Genomic DNA, 17,267 nt, shown 5'->3' with positions numbered 1-17,267 from the left:
ATAATATGACATCGAAAACAATAGGCTTATGATAATATTATCAATGTGAAACCCATATGACATAACCAAGTCAAGAATATGCCCGTACTGTTCTCCAAACGCTTTCGCAGTATTTTGAAGACCATCTCAAGTCCAGGAGGGCAGGGTTTCATATTTTATTGAAGCATCCCGGGGCGCTGCCATTGACTAGCGGACCCCCACCTGCTGTTAGCATTCCATTGACTCCCATTAATTTTGGCGTCACTTTGACAGTGAATAACATTATATATGAGGCATTTAAAGACTCCATTTGTCCATTCATTATTTCTAAAGAAACACGAAAATGTATAAAATGCTCCATTACCTTGTATCTTAGGTTGTGGCCCCGTAGAAACAGTTTTTGTAAAAATAGGCTAACGATTGTGTCATAACCTGCGACTCTCTGTCGCACAGTAGAAAATTAACGTATGGACAGGAGGAGAAGCTCGCAGGCAATCTTTTACTGTCTATGAGGCAATCAGGGGGACGTGGAGGATAATTAATCAGAGTACTTGCCAAAATGTGCTCCTGTTCAGTCTCGCCTTCTCTGTAAGATTCGGTGGGTGATTCAGATTTCTCTTGGCACAGCTATTAGAAGAATTAAAATTGTCAGACAAGTTGCTCACGTGACCTCTACGTCATCAAGCTCAGTTTGAGTCTGCAGTACGCTCGACCCCCAGGAAGTGCGTTCATCTAATTGTCTCTTTTGAATCCAATGGGGTCGCTGTGTCCATTTCTTTTACTGTCTATGCTCAAGTCGGACAGAATTTATAACCAGCATGCACTGCTTTGGCTAGAGTAATTAGTTAATTTACAACCTTCCTTACAAATGGGTGCATAGTACTTATTATTATTTATGTTATAATTATTGGTTATGCTTAAAATTTTGTCCATATGATGGTGAAATCATTTTGAAAAAGAAAAAAATCTTTCTTTTTTTTTTACAGTGGATTCTTATCCTAAAAAATGACCTTGTTGTATAATTTATGTTTTTTGAGTTCACCCTTCAGATTAGACTATAGATCTGTAGTGTTACTTGTTTTAAGGTTCAAAATGTTATTTGCTTTTAATTTGTCGTAATGTCCTTTGAACAATCTTCTTGTACATATATTAGACCAAAATGTCAAGTTTACCTAGGAAAAGCAATTATTATACCAGCAAACTCAAAATGGATGAAAAATGAACAAACTTTTTCATACTAAACTTTTATATTTTGGATTCAGTACATTTTTTTTATAAGGCTGCATCTCATCACTATCGTGTTTTCATTGATCTTAATTTTCATTTACATGCTGCAACTTTGAATAAAGATGAGCACGTATACTGCACGTGACAAAACGAGGTGTTGGTGTTTTAATATCACTGTATTTCTTGTAGTAGCGTTCATTGCCGTTGAAACCGTCTTTAGACGTGCAAAGTCATTTTCACAGTATTATTTCCCTCCTCTCGTCGCTTCACTCTCCAGTCCAGCGGGTGGCGCTAAACACATGCGTTTGTTTACCAAACACCATTAAACCTCAGACGAAGAAGAATTAGTCTCTGGTATCACCATGCTCTCTGTTTTATTTGGTTGTGGTGCTGTTTTAATACAAGAGGTTAGAAATGTTGTTTTTGTAAATAGAAAAATATAGTTTTTGATTTTTTGAAAAGTAAATGCCTGTTATATTCTCATCCTCACAGTCGAGAATAAGTTTTGAATCAAGCAGGAATATCTGGAGAAGTAGAATCATCTGAACTGAGATCTGCTGCTGTGAAGATGCTGTTTGTTAAAGAGGAGAGTGAAGAGAACACTAGTGAACCAGAAACACTGAGAATAAAACACGAGGAACCAGAAACCTGGAGAATAAAACAAGAGGAGCCAAAAACCAGGGGAATAAAACAAGAGGAACCAGAAACCTGGAGAATAAAACAAGAGGAGCCAGAAACCAGGGGAATAAAACAAGAGCAACCAGAAACCAGGGGAATAAAACAAGAGGAACCAGAAACCAGGGGAATAAAACAAGAGGAACCAGAAACCTGGAGAATAAAACACGGGGAGCCAGAATCCTTGGGAATAAAACCGGAGGAACAAAGAGGTTAGTGTTTATTCTTCATTCATCTTTAATGTTTGACTGTTTGCCTATAAAAGATGGAATGAACAAAGAAAAGCTTGAAATTTAATGGAACTGAGAATCAAATACAAAAAAACAATCGCAGTGGAAAATACTGGGGGAAAAAACGAAAAAAAAAACTTTTTTTTAAAGTTAGCAAAGTAAATTGAACACATCAGATGTAAAAGAAAAGAAAAGGAATGCCTAGAAATCCCTTTGTAATTATTGCATAAAATCTTCCACTCAGTTTTGCAAAATGCAAATAATTTTTTATGATGTTAAACATAGAGCAGTTTTTTTTGAGAGAGATGGTCAGAATTATTGGCACCCTAAGAAAATCAGATCAAAGAAGGTTGTGAAACGTGCTGCAACTTCAGAAAATGCATGCAAATAAAAAAGCACCAGCAAATCAAGAAAACATCTTCAACAGTTTGATAGCAGGTGTTGTAAATAATCTCAGCCGAATAAAGAAGTTTATTAGCAGCGTGTTTCTTTGTTTGGCTGTGTTAAGTATTTGCAATGCATTTGTCAAATTGATGACGTTGTTTCTTAGTTTGCAGTTGATGTTTTTTTTTCTATTTGCATCGCATTTCTTTATTTAGTTCCATTGTGACATTTACAACTGTTAATATTTAGGTTGGCTTGAGAAAATTCAAATCTAAACACACTGAAGCCCATTAGACTCAAACTTCACATCTGTTTACCATTTTTAACCCATGCAAACTAGGAGTGGGTGATATGAATAAAATATCAGCACAATTTTTTTATTTTTTTTATTTTTTTTGAAATCTCACGATTCACAATTTTAGCACAGGTCTTTGTCATGATGGCTTTACTATTTTGCAAGTTGTCTGAGCATTACAGACAAACTAATTTCCCTATTATAAAGATAAAGTATTTGAAGGTAACAAAAAATAATAAAGGCAGATGTTAAGGCCAAAGAGGGTGAAGATAAAAATCTTTGTTCTCATTTTTTAATAACAAAAAATAAAAGAATGACAAAGATATGCATTAAAACTACACATACAAAAACAAGCAAAAAGTGCTTTATTTTCAAGGATAGATTTATTTAGCAGGAGCATTCAAGAAATTGAATGAACAAATATAAAAATAAAACACTATGTAAACTGATTCCTAAAGCAACTGTATTAAATTTCTTTAGTCAAGATCAGTGAGTGATTTTTCTCTTTGTGTTTTGTTGTTTCATTAACGTTAAATGGTTGACCCAAAAATGAAAATTATGTCAGCTCCCTGTCAGTTCTGCGATAGTTTTAGTTTTATACCACCAAAACAGTTGCTGGTCGACAGCGACTTCAAAAGTATTTTTGCCACTATCAAATTTAATGTGGACCATCAACTCTTTGGTTACACACATTCTTCGGGACAACGTGAAAGTGAGTAAATAATGATAGACATTATTATTTTATTTTTTTGTGATTGTTATTGTACAAATTATTCTTCAGACTTTTGTTCTATTCGAACATAAGTGCCCTGCGAAGTGGACATCACAGGACACCAGTATTCCGAAGGGAAAGTATATGTTTCATTCAAAGAGCACTGAAGTGTGCGAGATGTGAGTTTAAATTATTTATTTACAGAGGTGTATGATGTCACACTTATCAGTGTGTGAAGACGTTGCACAGCTCAAATCTGTGAATGAATGTTCCAACCTGAGGTAAACTTGAACAGATTTCACTGTTTCCCTGCGAGGACTGTAATTTAGAACCCCTGGCTTAATGTGAGCTACAAATTGATATTTAAGCCCTTACATTAAAGTTAACATGAACTCTTTTCTCTACTGTGTCTTGTCAGTCAGCCTTTAAACGCTAGTCTCGTTGGGTTACGACAGTCAGCTCAGTAAAGCTCTCTAAGATCATTCTGTGTTCCCATTAGTATACTTGATTGGTAAATACATGTCTATGAATTTGCAAAGAGGACTTTAACAACTTTAATGTTGTTTTGTTACTTGCTACAGGGTGTCTGTGAGAACAAGGGCGTAAAAAAGACTAAATTGTTTTTAGTGTGCACAGTAACTAAAATTTAAAACTGTTAAAAGAAATGGTCAATAACTGTTGCACATATATGACGTGACGCCGTGTAGCTTCAAGTGCATCATTCTGCACAGCGGATGCGTACATTGTGAAAGCTTCGTGCTGCACTGTATTTTATATTTTTAATAGCACAACAAGATAAGATATATACGATATCGTATATATCATATATTGTGCTATTAGAAATATGCTATACAGATGTCTTTGACATTGTTGGGCCAAGCGCTGTATCTTTGGTTTATACATCTCCCAGCTCAGGGTGCGTACCAGTTTAAACATGCTGTTGTTGAAACCACTACTAAAAAATAATAACTTGGATCGTTCCATTTTGTAAAATTTTAGACCTATATCTAAACTCCCCTTTTTATTGAAAGTCTTGGAGTTGTTTTTAATCGACTTCAATCATTTATAGATGAATTTAATATTTATGGAAAAAATTCAGTCTGGTTTTAAGCCCTGTCATATAAACTGCTCATATATATATCATATAAGCCTGACAGAATTCTTCATCTTCATTTAACTTTAGCCAACATATTAAAACACAAATGACAAAAACAATAGGGAACTTTATCAAGAAATAGCATTAAAATGGCTTTTAAAAACATACTTCATCATGTAATCAATATCATCTAAAAACAAAACAACCAAAAAGAAAAACAGGACCTGAGGCGATAACGGTTTCCATCCAAAGTTGCGAATTTAACTTAAGCGCAAAATTGGAATATAACATAAAACATTTGTGAACAAGCACTGTTTCCATCCAACGCATTAAAGAGAACAAAATCGTCACTTACTGCGACAGGCTGTAGTGATTGACATTAGCTGGCTTTGGCTAGACTCTAAGCTAGATGTCTACGTGATGTAATTAATATGATTATGCACCGCTCCAGTAGAGTTATTGTAAGCTAATTTAAAATAACACAGTTTACACACAACTTTTCAGTTTCTTTCTAATTCAAAATAATCCCACACCTTGCTAATAATCCCAAACCGTTCGGCGGAAGTGCGGAGAGTGCGCAAGCCCAAACATTGCCAGTTACTACTAACGATTCATGATTTATCAGAGATTTAATTATCGAATAGCGCATTTGGAAATGATAGCTTTAGTACATTTGGCGTGCAATTATCCAACAAAAATATTAAAATTTAGGGCGAATCGTCTTCCAGTCCACCGGGAATTGTCCCGGTTCTCCCGATGGCCAGTCAGCGTTTGATTTCCACAGACATGCAGAACGTGCAGGATTCATAGATTGACATTTTGCGGCTTAATATTCACACTCCCATATCCCATTTTGATTCAAGTGTACTGACCTAATTTTGATTTATTCGTCCAAAATGTGGCATGTTCCGTCCGCGTTAGGCTGAATTCCATTTTTATGACTCAAATCTACGAACCAGTCTGTTTTTTCCGCATCGCCGAGATTATTCGCTGTATGTCTGAGTGCAATTTGGGACAGAAATAAGCTAAATGTGGATGTGAGTAAATATTCAAATGTTCAGCAACAAGAATAAAAGTTACGCCTTATTTCTTTTTAGTGAACATTTGGGCGGCATTATGCAAATCTTCCCACATTGTGAGGTAGATGTGTGGGCGTGTTTAAAAAGAGCCATTTCAGGGGGGTGTGGAGGAATCTTAACTTATATAAAGAATATCTCTTTGGATTTGAGACTTTAGGTTTCGCAACTTTACAGATCTTCTTTATACACCAAGAGTTTCTAACACTCCAAAGAGAATGGAAAAAAAATGAAATCACATCATATGACTCGGGTTGTGCCGATAGACGATAGTATCATGTATCGAAAATAGTCAAATATATCGATGTAAGCAGATGTCTATGTTGATAGTCAAGACTATATTACGCTCATTCTCCTATTAATGTATTAAATTAGGATAATAACTATTTTTTTTTTTTTTTTTTTATTAGGCAGCCTATTGTAATTCGGCTATCAAACTGCCCAGCTATTTCACTTCAGCACCACATTTCACAGACACACACACACACAAAAGAGGATTAGAGCCTGTAGTCAGTGAAGAAGTTGTAACGCTTTGACTTGTCTGCAGATATAAGGTATTTCATTGCATTTTAACAAGTAATCTGAATGGCCTATATATTTGCAATTTTTTAAAGAGCCCTCACTTACTGAGTTTAATGTCACAGTTATGTTAGACTGCATCTCATTCTTGTTTCTGTGGCAGTGCGTCAGTCTCGTCATGAGGAGCGGTCTGGAGTGCAGTATTACCAGGGATGTAGTGGAGGCTAAACGCACGTAAACGCCATTTACGCACCCCCCAAAATTCGGAAATAGCGTTTACCCACCTCCAAAGTACGTTTATCCACCTCTAAATTGAGTTTATCCACCTCTAAATAGCCTACAGTTCCTATGACATTTTAAATAAAGCTTATGTAGTTTTAGTTTCGTATTGTTCATTATTAGTTTCATAGCTTGTTTGTTGTTAAAGATGAAGTATTTCATATTGTGCTGCAACTTGTCAGTGTTGACCAATTGCGGTGTTGCCAGTAGTAGTGGGAAGTTCAGATCATTTTACTGACTCGGATCTTTGAGTCTCGTTCAGCAAAATTTACTAATCCTTTCTCTTCCCGTCTCTATGAGACTGACAGGAAGAATAAAAGACTCTGACCTCACCTGTCGGTTCAGAACCCATATGTTGTGTAATCCGCATGTGCAGTCAACACAAAATGAACGAATCACTCTCTGAGACAACTCGATAGTCCTGAGTCATATTAAAGATTCGTTCAAAATGAACAACACTCAACAGACTGCATCTAGATTCAAAAATGGATATCCAGCAATTAATAATAATAATAATAACGTTCGTTATTTTTTATATAAATCATCACTCATACAGCAGCCATTCATCTCACCTCCGGTTTATTTGTGTTCATATACATACAATATCCACGATCCGCCAGGGCTATAGTCCAATGGTGCACACGTTTGAAGAGATAATAATTTTATGACATGTTTGTAAAATATTTCGTCATACAGAATAACATTATTTATTTTACACTGATTTATGCGATTTGAAGAGCTAAAACAGCTAACAGAGCTAACGATCACTCTCCTCTTATTGATTTAGCGTCAGCTATGACATCAGTGCAATATCATTAGTTTGTGAAACTGTCAATCATCTCAAGTGAACCACGTGATCAAAAGGAAGTCCTTCTGCAATGAAACTGTCTGTGTCATTGCAGTCTGTGTCATTGCTAAAATATATGAAAGACAAAAGTAAAAAAATATTTGATTCCAGCTTGTTAAATGTGAATATGTTCTAGTGTCTTCTCTCCTCTGTGACAGTCAACTGAATATCTTTGAGTTTGACATTTAAGGACCATTCCTGGGCTTTTGGGGAAACACTGATCAACATTTTTCTGACAAAATATAGACCAAACAACTAACTGATTAATTGAGAAAATATTCAACAGATTAATTGACTATTAAAATAATCCCAAATCCCTAATCATTACATACAAGTGCATTGCATTGGAACCCCTGGATATAAGCCTCCCTCTCTATTCCTCTTTTTAAAAAGTTGTTCTCTCTGTTTTATCATTTAGTAAACTTTATAGATTTCAACCTTATTCTTCAACTTCAACCTCATTCCTTCTTGAGTCTCTTTAACAAGAACTTAAATTAATATATGAATTGAATAGTGATTGTGTGACCTATATGAAGGAACAACCAGTGATACCCTTGGTAGTAATATCAAATGATAGCCTATAGTGATGTCATCAGGATACACATACACAGTGGCCCACCTTACCGTGACCACGATGTGGTCACCCAGAATTTATAGTTTACCCACCTCTTTTTTTTTACCACTACACCTCTGAGTATTACTGATGCAGCAGTTCAATTCAAATCTACTCCAAATATATCAACTTACTTGTTTTGAATACTTTATATTTAATGTGTTCGTTTAGGTCCAATATTACTTAAAATGAAATCAACTGTTGATTTTCACCATTGACTGATTTTGCAGATCATTTTGACTGATAAATTCCTCCGTGTGCAGATGCGGCAAATTTGTCACAGGACGGTGAGATGACAGTTGCATCCAACTATGAACTAGCTATTTTAAATACAGTATTTTTATATTTAATGTTAGTTTATCAGTATGTTGAAAAGTGTATTTTTATATTATTGGTGATTCCACAGGCTCTCTCTCTCACGCAGCTGCACGGTTTAAAACACCCAATAGATCTGCTATGACAAGAACAAAGAGTCTCTCTCTTGCTCCACCCATGCACGATAAAATCGTGTATCGTCGATCTCACGTGCTGACGATATGATGATTTGAAAAATGACCATATCGCCCAACACTAGCAACTAGCTTATTTGAAAACATCAAGAACACATCTGCTGCAGTTTTAGATTTTGTTTGTTGTAACAGAAACAATCTTTAGAGAGGTTGATTAAAATAGATGGTGCAGCAAATAAGTTACTTTTTTCAACAAAATGTATGTTAAATAATTGTGTAGTTGATCAAATATATTTTATAGTTCTCCTTGTGGAAACCTGATTTGTGTCTATAATGTTTTAAAAATTATATATTGAAGATCAATGTACTTCGTTCATGAAAAGTTTCAGGAAGGTAAGGTTTTGAAAATTGCATCAAAAGGAGCAAAATTTTGAATAGAAATTGTCTGTTAGACTAGGGTTGACTTTTATGTACTTTAACATTTCTGTTCTTTTATTTTAGAGTTTCTTGAAGAAAGTGAGGAGCATGAAGAATTGAATGAAGATGAGGAGAAAGATCATTTCAAAACTGGAGAAAAACCTTCGAGTTGCTCTCAAACCAAACAGAAAAATTTAAAGAAAAGAAGAGCCACCTGTAATCAGTGTGGAAAGAGTTTCACAAAAAAAAATAGTCTTAATGTTCACATGAGAATTCACACTGGAGAGAAACCTTACAAGTGTTCACACTGTGACAAGAGATTCAGTGCTTCATCAAGACTGAAAACACATGAGAGGATTCACACTGGAGAGAAACCGTATACTTGTGATCAGTGCGGGAAGAGTTTTGCACGAAGAGGAATCCTTATAAGACATATGAGAATTCATACAGGAGAGAAACTGTACACATGTAATCAATGTGGAAATAGTTTGAAATCTAAATATAGTCTTGATCGTCACATGAGAGTTCATACTGGTGAGAAACTGTACACTTGTGATCAATGCGGGAAGAGTTTTGCACGGAGAGGAATCCTTATAAGACATATGAGACTTCATACAGAAAAGAAACTGTACACATGTAATCAATGTGGAAAGAGTTTAATTAGCAAATGTAGTCTTGAGATTCACGTGAGAGTTCATACTGATGAGAAACTGTACACTTGTGATCAGTGCGGGAAGAGTTTCTCACACTCAGCAAACCTTAAGAGACACATGAACACCCACACTGGAGAGAAGCAGCACTCATGTGATCAATGCAGCAAGAGATTTTTAAGAGCTTCAGACCTGAAGCAGCACCTGAAGGTTCATACAAAGGAGAAGCCACATTCATGTAGTTTGTGTGGAAAGAGTTTTTCACGTTTTTCAACTTTGAAAGAACATCAGAAAATACATAGTGCTGTGAGAGAGTACATGTGCTTTGAGTGTAAAAAGACTTTTACTAGAGAAAAGTGTTTAAAACTGCACAAGAGGATCCACACTGGAGAGAAACCCTACAAGTGTTCACACTGTGACAAGAGATTCAGTCATTCATCAAATCTGAAAAGACATGAGAGGAACCACACCGGAGAGAAACCGTATCACTGCACTGAATGTGGGAAGTGTTTCAAATGTTCAACTGCTCTACACAGACATACAAAAAACAATCATAGTAAGTATTCAAGATTCAGCTGAAATTCTGATCAAATCAAAGATGGAGTTCCTCTCCAAATTACTGTCAAAACATATTATTGTTTTTAATTAATTAACTGATGTTTTTAAACTCACGTCTCATGAGTTTCTATTGAAAATCTGAAGAAGATGCCATGAAAAATGATCCCTGCGACCATTTTTCTGAGACTGTCTAGAAACCCTACCCCTTTTAGGGAAAAATATTTACCAAATGTATTGAAAGGTTCTACAAAATATTTTAGTCATTAAACATAACACTGCATAGTTTTTCAGTTTTGAAACAGTAGACAGAAACTTAAATCTTGTACAAATGATTTCTTTGAGCTCTAGAAAAATACAATAAGAATCATTTGAGTAATAAGAAATAATAATAATAAATAATTAACTGTGTAGGTCAATTACATTACATGATACACTGATACTCATATAACCAATAATCACATGTTGATGGCCAGTTAAACAGATGGTAATCACACTGATACACCATAAAAAGTGAATAGTCAGTCGCAGTGATTTTGCCAAGTAAGACATGTTCCTGATCAACATTATTGTCCAAAAATATAGACTTAACCCAATCCCTACCCCTAAGCCTAACCCAACCCATAATTTATTCCTAAAATCAATGAGAAATGATAGCTGATTAACAAGAGTGTAGAAGCACCTAAACCTGATGTTTCCTGAAAAGTTATATCTTAGTTTTGATTGGTTGATTGGAATTTTGTTCCAACATCAACAAGGATGTTGATCCAGGAACACATTATACTTGGTGAAATCACGCACCCCTCAATAATCACACACTATTCATATAGACCAAATTCACACTGATAGCTGTTAGGGGTGCGCGATAAATATTGTCCGATAATTAATGCGTCCGATAATTAATTATTATATTAATTAATATATATATATATATATATATATAAAAGTCAGTAAACGTGACTTTCTGCTTCTTTGGGATGGCACAATCAAGTGACGTTCACTTGCAGAATGCAAGCTTATAGAGGGCACATAAGTCCGAAGTAATACTTTTAGGTAAGTGGTAGCAGAGACAGTGGTAATTTTGTAGGCAAACATCAATGCCTTGAATGTGAGGTATGTTGATGTGTGGCATGTATTCTTTTCGGCTCATTAAAAGTTAATATTGCTGCCGCGTTCTGGATTAATTTGTAAAGGTTTGATAGAATTGGCTGGAAGACCTGTCAAGAGGGCATTGCAATAGTCCAGCCTGGACAGAACAAGAGCTTGAACAAGGAGTTGTGCAGCATGATCCGAAAGAAAGCTACTGATCTTCTTGATGTTGAATAAAGCAAATCTGCAGGATTGGACAGTTTTAGCAATGTGGTCTGAGAAAGTCACCTGATCATTAATCATAACGCCAAGGCTTCTGGCTCTTTTTGAAGGAGTTATGATTGATGTGCCTAACTTGATGGTGAAATTGTGATGAAATGATGGGTTAGCTGGAACCACAAACATTTCTGTCTTGGCGAGGTTGAGTTTAAGGTGGTGGTCCATCATCAAGCAAGACATGAGATGCGAGAAGCTGAGATGCGAGTAGCTACCGTCGGATAATCAGGATGGAATGAGAGGTAGATTTGAGGGTCATCAGCATAGCAGTGGTATGAAAAGCCATGTTTCTGAATGACAGAACCTAATGATTCCATGTAGACAGAGAAGAGAAGTGGTCTGACCCTGAGGCACCCCAGTAGTTAGATGCTGTGACTTGGACACCTCACCTCTCCAAGATACTTTGAATGACCTATCTGATAGGTAAGACTCAAACCACTGAAGTATGGTTCCTGAGATACCCTTTGCCAATAGGATTGATAGGAGGATCTGGTGGTTAACGGTGTCAAAAGCAGCGTACAGATCAAGCAGGATAAGTATCAAGGCAAGCAGAGTGTGGAAATCAGCATACAGAGATTTATCTAGGTGGATGTTGAAATCGCCAAGCATAACTAGGGGAGTACCATACTCAGGAAAGTTTGAGAGCAGCACATCTAATTCATCTAAAAAGTTACTTAGTGGTCCTGGGAGTTGATAGACAACTGCAAAATGTATTTTAAGAGGGTAGGTAACAGTAACTGAATGAGGCTCAAAGGAGCCGTTGATACCTAAAGATGGTAAGGGATTAAATTTACAGTCATTAGAGATGAGCAGACCAGGGGTCCATTCTTCGTACGTCGCTTATTACATCCGAGATCAAATGACACCTCCAAGATGATATCATCGTGCTAATCATTATCCGGCTAATTGGGTTCTTCGAACACACCTGTTGTGTATGATTAGTATCGCTGGATTGAGTTATCGGAGATAATTGCGCGTTCATGTGTTGGCTTAAAAGGGGATATGTATCGATACTCGAAACCATGATCAGCAGTGCAGCGATTGGCTGGTGGCAAGACGGCAATGTAATGACGTCATATAATTTAAAACGACACCTGACGAAAAACTTGACAAATTTCTGGACTTTTATAAGGAAACAGCCAAACAAACAAAACTACATAAATGTTATAATAGATACACGAAACAGATAATATATATATATTTTTTATTTTATTAGAATTTTTTTCATGATTCCCAATTATTTGGATTGCAATTTATAATAGTTGTGCAGTCTTTACATTTTTATTTCAATGTAGAAATTATCTATTAATTTAATTTTATATTTGGACAGATTTGTTACGTGACAGCATTAATGAAAGTTTTTTAAGGGTCAATATCATGTTATCTGCATCTCCTGCGCTCCATCAAGCCACTCTTATAATAGCATCACTCAAAATAATGCACAACTCTATTATCTGTATAGCATGTGTGTAAGACTCTAATACAATTATGAAGTAATACTTTTATGACAAATAAATATTTCAGTGAGTAAAACTGGCTGTGTCTATAGTAGCATCTTTATATTATTTTAAAATAATTTTTAATATAATTTAATAAAATAATCTTTTAAATTATTGTCCCTGGATCAGTACGATACTCTTGTAATAAAGTAGCGGTGGTAGCAGACATATTTTGAGTATCAGTTCTGGTTAAAAAGAAGCGATCCAATCCTGTTTACATGAAATAAGCTGCTCCCGAGCAGGTTTAAGCTGACGGACCTGTTGCTATGACAGCAGTTCCGGGATGAGCTTTGAAGAACCAAACGATCCAAGATCACGCCAAATCGTCAACATTCAAATCCAGCTAACTGAGTTAGCGACGTACGAAGAACATGCCCCAGTACCTCCATCTCTATTATTTTTTTTTTTTATCATATTTGAGGAAGGGGGTTACAACAATACAATCCTGCTTGGGGCACCCATTTGGCCAGCAGCGGCCCTGTATATTATTATAGCTATATTATAATTTCACAAAGAAATGTACAAAATTTTCTCCAAGCAATAATAAAAGGGCACATTTAATTCAGAATTTGTCGTAAATATAATTTTGTTAAAAAAGAAAAAAAAAATTGTGAATCAAATCATTAAATCAACATCGTAAATAGAACCGAATCGTGAGTTCAGTGAATTGTTACATCCCTAGTAGATGGCAGTGAAGGTGCACTTAATCACTTATTATTCATTCATTTCTATGATTTGCTTTATATATTGAAATTCTAAAATATGGTAAATTTAGTAAGAGTAGTATATAAGTTTAAAAAACTTTTTTTTTTTTATTACATTATCGGAAAGGGAATAATCGGTCTCAAATAGTCCGATTATCTTGTGGTCTGTACCAAGCATTAGACTGGAGCCCTGCGCTGTTACATCAGGTTTCATTTTTATCTTCACATTTCTGAAAATAAAACCTTTTTTTTTTTTTTCAGAGTTGACTGAAGAAAACGAGGTGATTAAAGAATCAAGTGAAGTTAAGGAGAAAAATCACGTTAAAACTGGAGAAAAACTTTAGAATTCCTCTCAAACCAAACAGAAATATTTATTCTGCATTTCACCGTGAAAAGAGTTTGAAAAGCAATACAAGTCTTGAGCATCACATGAGAGTTCAGACTGTAGAGAAATCATTCACATGTAATCAATATCAGAAGAGTAAAGGAACGCATGGACATCCACACTGGAGAGAAACTGTGCTCGTGATCAATGCAGAAAAACATTTTTTGAGCGCTTCAGATCTGAAGCAGGACCTGAAAGTACATACAAAAGAGAAACCACATTTATGTAATTTACATTTACGTTTAATCATTTAGAACAATAGAAACAATTATTTGTATGGCAAGTTTTTTTTCTGTGTCTACAAAATTTGAAAGTACATCAGAAAATACATACTGGTGTGAAAGAGTACATGTGATTTTGAGTGTGAAAAAAAAAGACTTCAGTGATTTGTTTAAAACTTCACCAGAGGATTCACACTGGAGAGAAACTTCGTAAGTGTCCACAATGCAACAAGAGATTCAGTGTGTCATCACATCTGAAAACACACATGAGAGGATTCACACTGGAGCGAAACCGTATCACTGCACTGAATCTGGGAAGTGTTTCAATCAATCATCTGCTCTACACAGACATAGCCTACAAAAAAACAATTAAATAAGGCCCCGTACACGCATTTAGCTGTATTCATCCAGACAGATCAAGCATTTTGGGAGCCTGAAACCGGATTTTATTCATCTTCAAAATCAGCAGATTCACCTGATATTCAGATCAACTAAAAGATGCAGTTCCTCCCGAAAGAATGTCAAAAAGTTTTTTTCTTGTATATCAGTTTGTTTCATGATTTGAATAATATCATTGTCCTTTCTTATGAGTTTCATTTAATTCATGTTCAGTTGTCTTATAACGCATATCACCTGTAGTTTGCTTAAGTTTTCATGAAGGAAAGTAGCTTTTTACAAACTGTTCTTGTTCAGGAAGCTGTAGAGGAGACTAACACTTTAAGAGACATATATATATTTTTAATTGGTTATTCATTGTTACTTTTAAAACAAGTAATTCTTCTATGATATGTTCAGAAAACACAGATGCAAGATATACTGTCATGTAGATTTGTAATTGACATTTAATTGCTTCTCTTTCTGTAGGAATTAATGTCTGAACTCCGTAATTAGCCCTGAGGCAAAATTATGAAAGACCATCATATCAATAAACTCTAATGTTAACTGTTCTGCTTTCGGTGCTAGAACAATTAAGGAAATACACTAACAATTTATTATTGGTATATAAATATTGTCAAGCTAACTGTATCTTGCCAACTGTTGCTACATGTGATAATATCCAGATATCCGTCTGAGATGCGTTACAATTTTTTTTGCAATCCAGCAGCAGGATCTGTTGTACTGAAGGCGTGCAGCGGAGGGTGGTTGCCTCCACAAAGTGCATTCAAAATTGTTTAATGCACAGCTAGTCACTAATTATCCTGCTTATGCCATGGTCATTTGGCAGCATGCACATAATAGATGTTAATAATAATTGTGCCGCAATATTTGACTGGAATGATAAAAGTTTGTTTACTTTTGTCATTCACAACTTGTTAGATGTTAGATTATGGTTTCCAATGTTTATAGGAAGCACATTAATGTAGAACATGATAAACTGACCTGGAACTACCTGTGCAGTTAAACGAATTTAATCAACACCTGCCAGCCAATCAGAATCGAGTATTCAGACAGACCATGGCACAAGAAAACAAGTTGTTTGATATATTAGAGACAATTTCCAAATACAAATGTTCCAAATAAATGATACACCATACTGCTGCTGCTGTTCTTTCAGTGAGTGAATTTAAAGGGTATGCAATTTAGTAATATGCCAAACGAACAAACAATAAACCTTTGTTATTATCTGAAGTAATTCATGACACAATATTGAATATAAAAGTATCCAGTTTAATAAAATAAATGAACACTAATAAAACAAAGTAACAAACTGATTCCATTTTTTCCCACATCAATCTAAATGTTTCAAACTATGAGCCATTCACACTTAAAGGACTAATTATGGGAATGGATTGGTTCTTTTGTAGTGCAAACATGACTTGACTCTGAACTTCTGTTAATCAATATTCTATTGTCTATACAATTCTGACCATTGGTGGCTGTCTCCACACTTCATCCTTTCATTGTTGTTGTGTTCAGGGGATACGATCGAGCAGCCACCCACTAACCCAACAGCTGGGTTACACCAAAACTACCCAACATGCATAACTCAGAATTTGAGTAAAAAATAATTAGATTGTTTTTAGATTGTTTAGATTAGATTGTATATTTAGATTCACATAGACAAATGCTGTTGTAGTAGTTGATGAAGATGAGTAGTGTTTGTTTTTCTTTTGCTGTTGTTTTGTCCATGCAATGCATATTGTGAGAAAATATGACAATATTTATTGCTTTTGAAAATTGAAAATGTAATGCTCTTTTTACATCTTGGCCAGGGGATTATAGAAGAAAAAATACCCTTTTGGCTAATTCTGGCTTTTTAAACCATTTTTATTCATGTGTTTTATGAAATTACACTGTCCCCTTTTAAATAAACCATCAAATCAGTATAACAGCATTGCAGTTTAATTGGCTTTTAGCATACATCCTGACTCATATAATCAGTTTCTAACAGCAAACACTATAAAGAGAGATGAGCTGCTGATGAAATAAAGAGAGATGATCTGCTGATGATCTGAATGTCTTGTTGAATGAGTGTTGCTCAGAGCTGCTGAAAAGACTTTATTTCATGTCAAAAGTTCCTGTTTTTACCTCATTTATCATTCTGATGTCTTCAGCTCTCCTGTAAACTACCACTTAAATCTCCTGTCATTGGTGTAAACAGACTTAGGCTATTTGGTATTTATTTCTGTGTTTATGCTTTCAACGGGTTTCCCACCACTCTATATTTGTAAGAATTCACATTTATATATTCTGGAATCAATTAGCAGCGTTGCCAACTCTCACGCATCTGGCGTGACACTTATGCTTGGACTTAAGCGTGAGATTGATGCTGAAATTGTGAGTGTCACGCCAGATGCGTGAGAGTTGGCAACCCTCCAATTAGTGTAAAAACAAATTGATATTTTTGATTTTGGTAGATCACCTTCTCCCACACCAAACACATCATTAGTGAAGCTCGTCCCACAACCACATCATTAGTGAAGCTCCTCCCACAACCACATCATTAGTGAAGCTCGTCCCACAACCACATCATCAGTGAAGCTCCTCCCACAACCACATCATCAGTGAAGCTCCTCCCACAACCACATCATCAGTGAAGCTTCTCCCACAACCACATCATAAGTGAAGCTTCTCCCACACCAAACACAT

The 17,267-nt window shown here is 35.5% G+C and overlaps 2 protein-coding genes across 4 annotated transcripts in view; both read left to right on the top strand.

Annotated features, from left to right (window-relative positions):
* The window catches only part of LOC127935437 (gastrula zinc finger protein XlCGF57.1-like), a 193,884-nt gene that overhangs the window by 144,447 nt on the left and 32,170 nt on the right, over positions 1–17,267 (top strand). The window lies entirely within an intron of this gene.
* Positions 1,585–16,586, top strand: LOC127935438 (zinc finger protein 501-like). Its single transcript, XM_052533306.1, has 3 exons — positions 1,585–2,093; positions 8,883–10,004; positions 13,833–16,586. The coding sequence occupies exons 1-3, from the start codon at positions 1,775–1,777 to the stop codon at positions 13,913–13,915; spliced, it is 1,524 nt and encodes a 507-aa protein (XP_052389266.1). The 5' UTR covers positions 1,585–1,774; the 3' UTR covers positions 13,916–16,586.

The sequence above is a fragment of the Carassius gibelio genome, chromosome A19 (assembly GCF_023724105.1).
Source record: "Carassius gibelio isolate Cgi1373 ecotype wild population from Czech Republic chromosome A19, carGib1.2-hapl.c, whole genome shotgun sequence".
NCBI classification, from domain to species: Eukaryota; Metazoa; Chordata; class Actinopteri; order Cypriniformes; family Cyprinidae; genus Carassius; species Carassius gibelio.
This window is presented reverse-complemented; position numbering and strand designations above follow the sequence as displayed.

Excerpts from the sequence above, each read along its gene's own strand:
- LOC127935438 (XM_052533306.1), top strand. The coding sequence starts at position 1,775 with ATGCTGTTTGTTAAAGAGGAGAGTGAAGAGAACACTAGTGAACCAGAA. Across the intron at positions 2,094-8,882 it reads AAAACCGGAGGAACAAAGAG|AGTTTCTTGAAGAAAGTGAG; the intron begins GTTAGTGTTTAT and ends CTTTTATTTTAG. Across the intron at positions 10,005-13,832 it reads ACATACAAAAAACAATCATA|AGTTGACTGAAGAAAACGAG; the intron begins GTAAGTATTCAA and ends TTTTTTTTTCAG.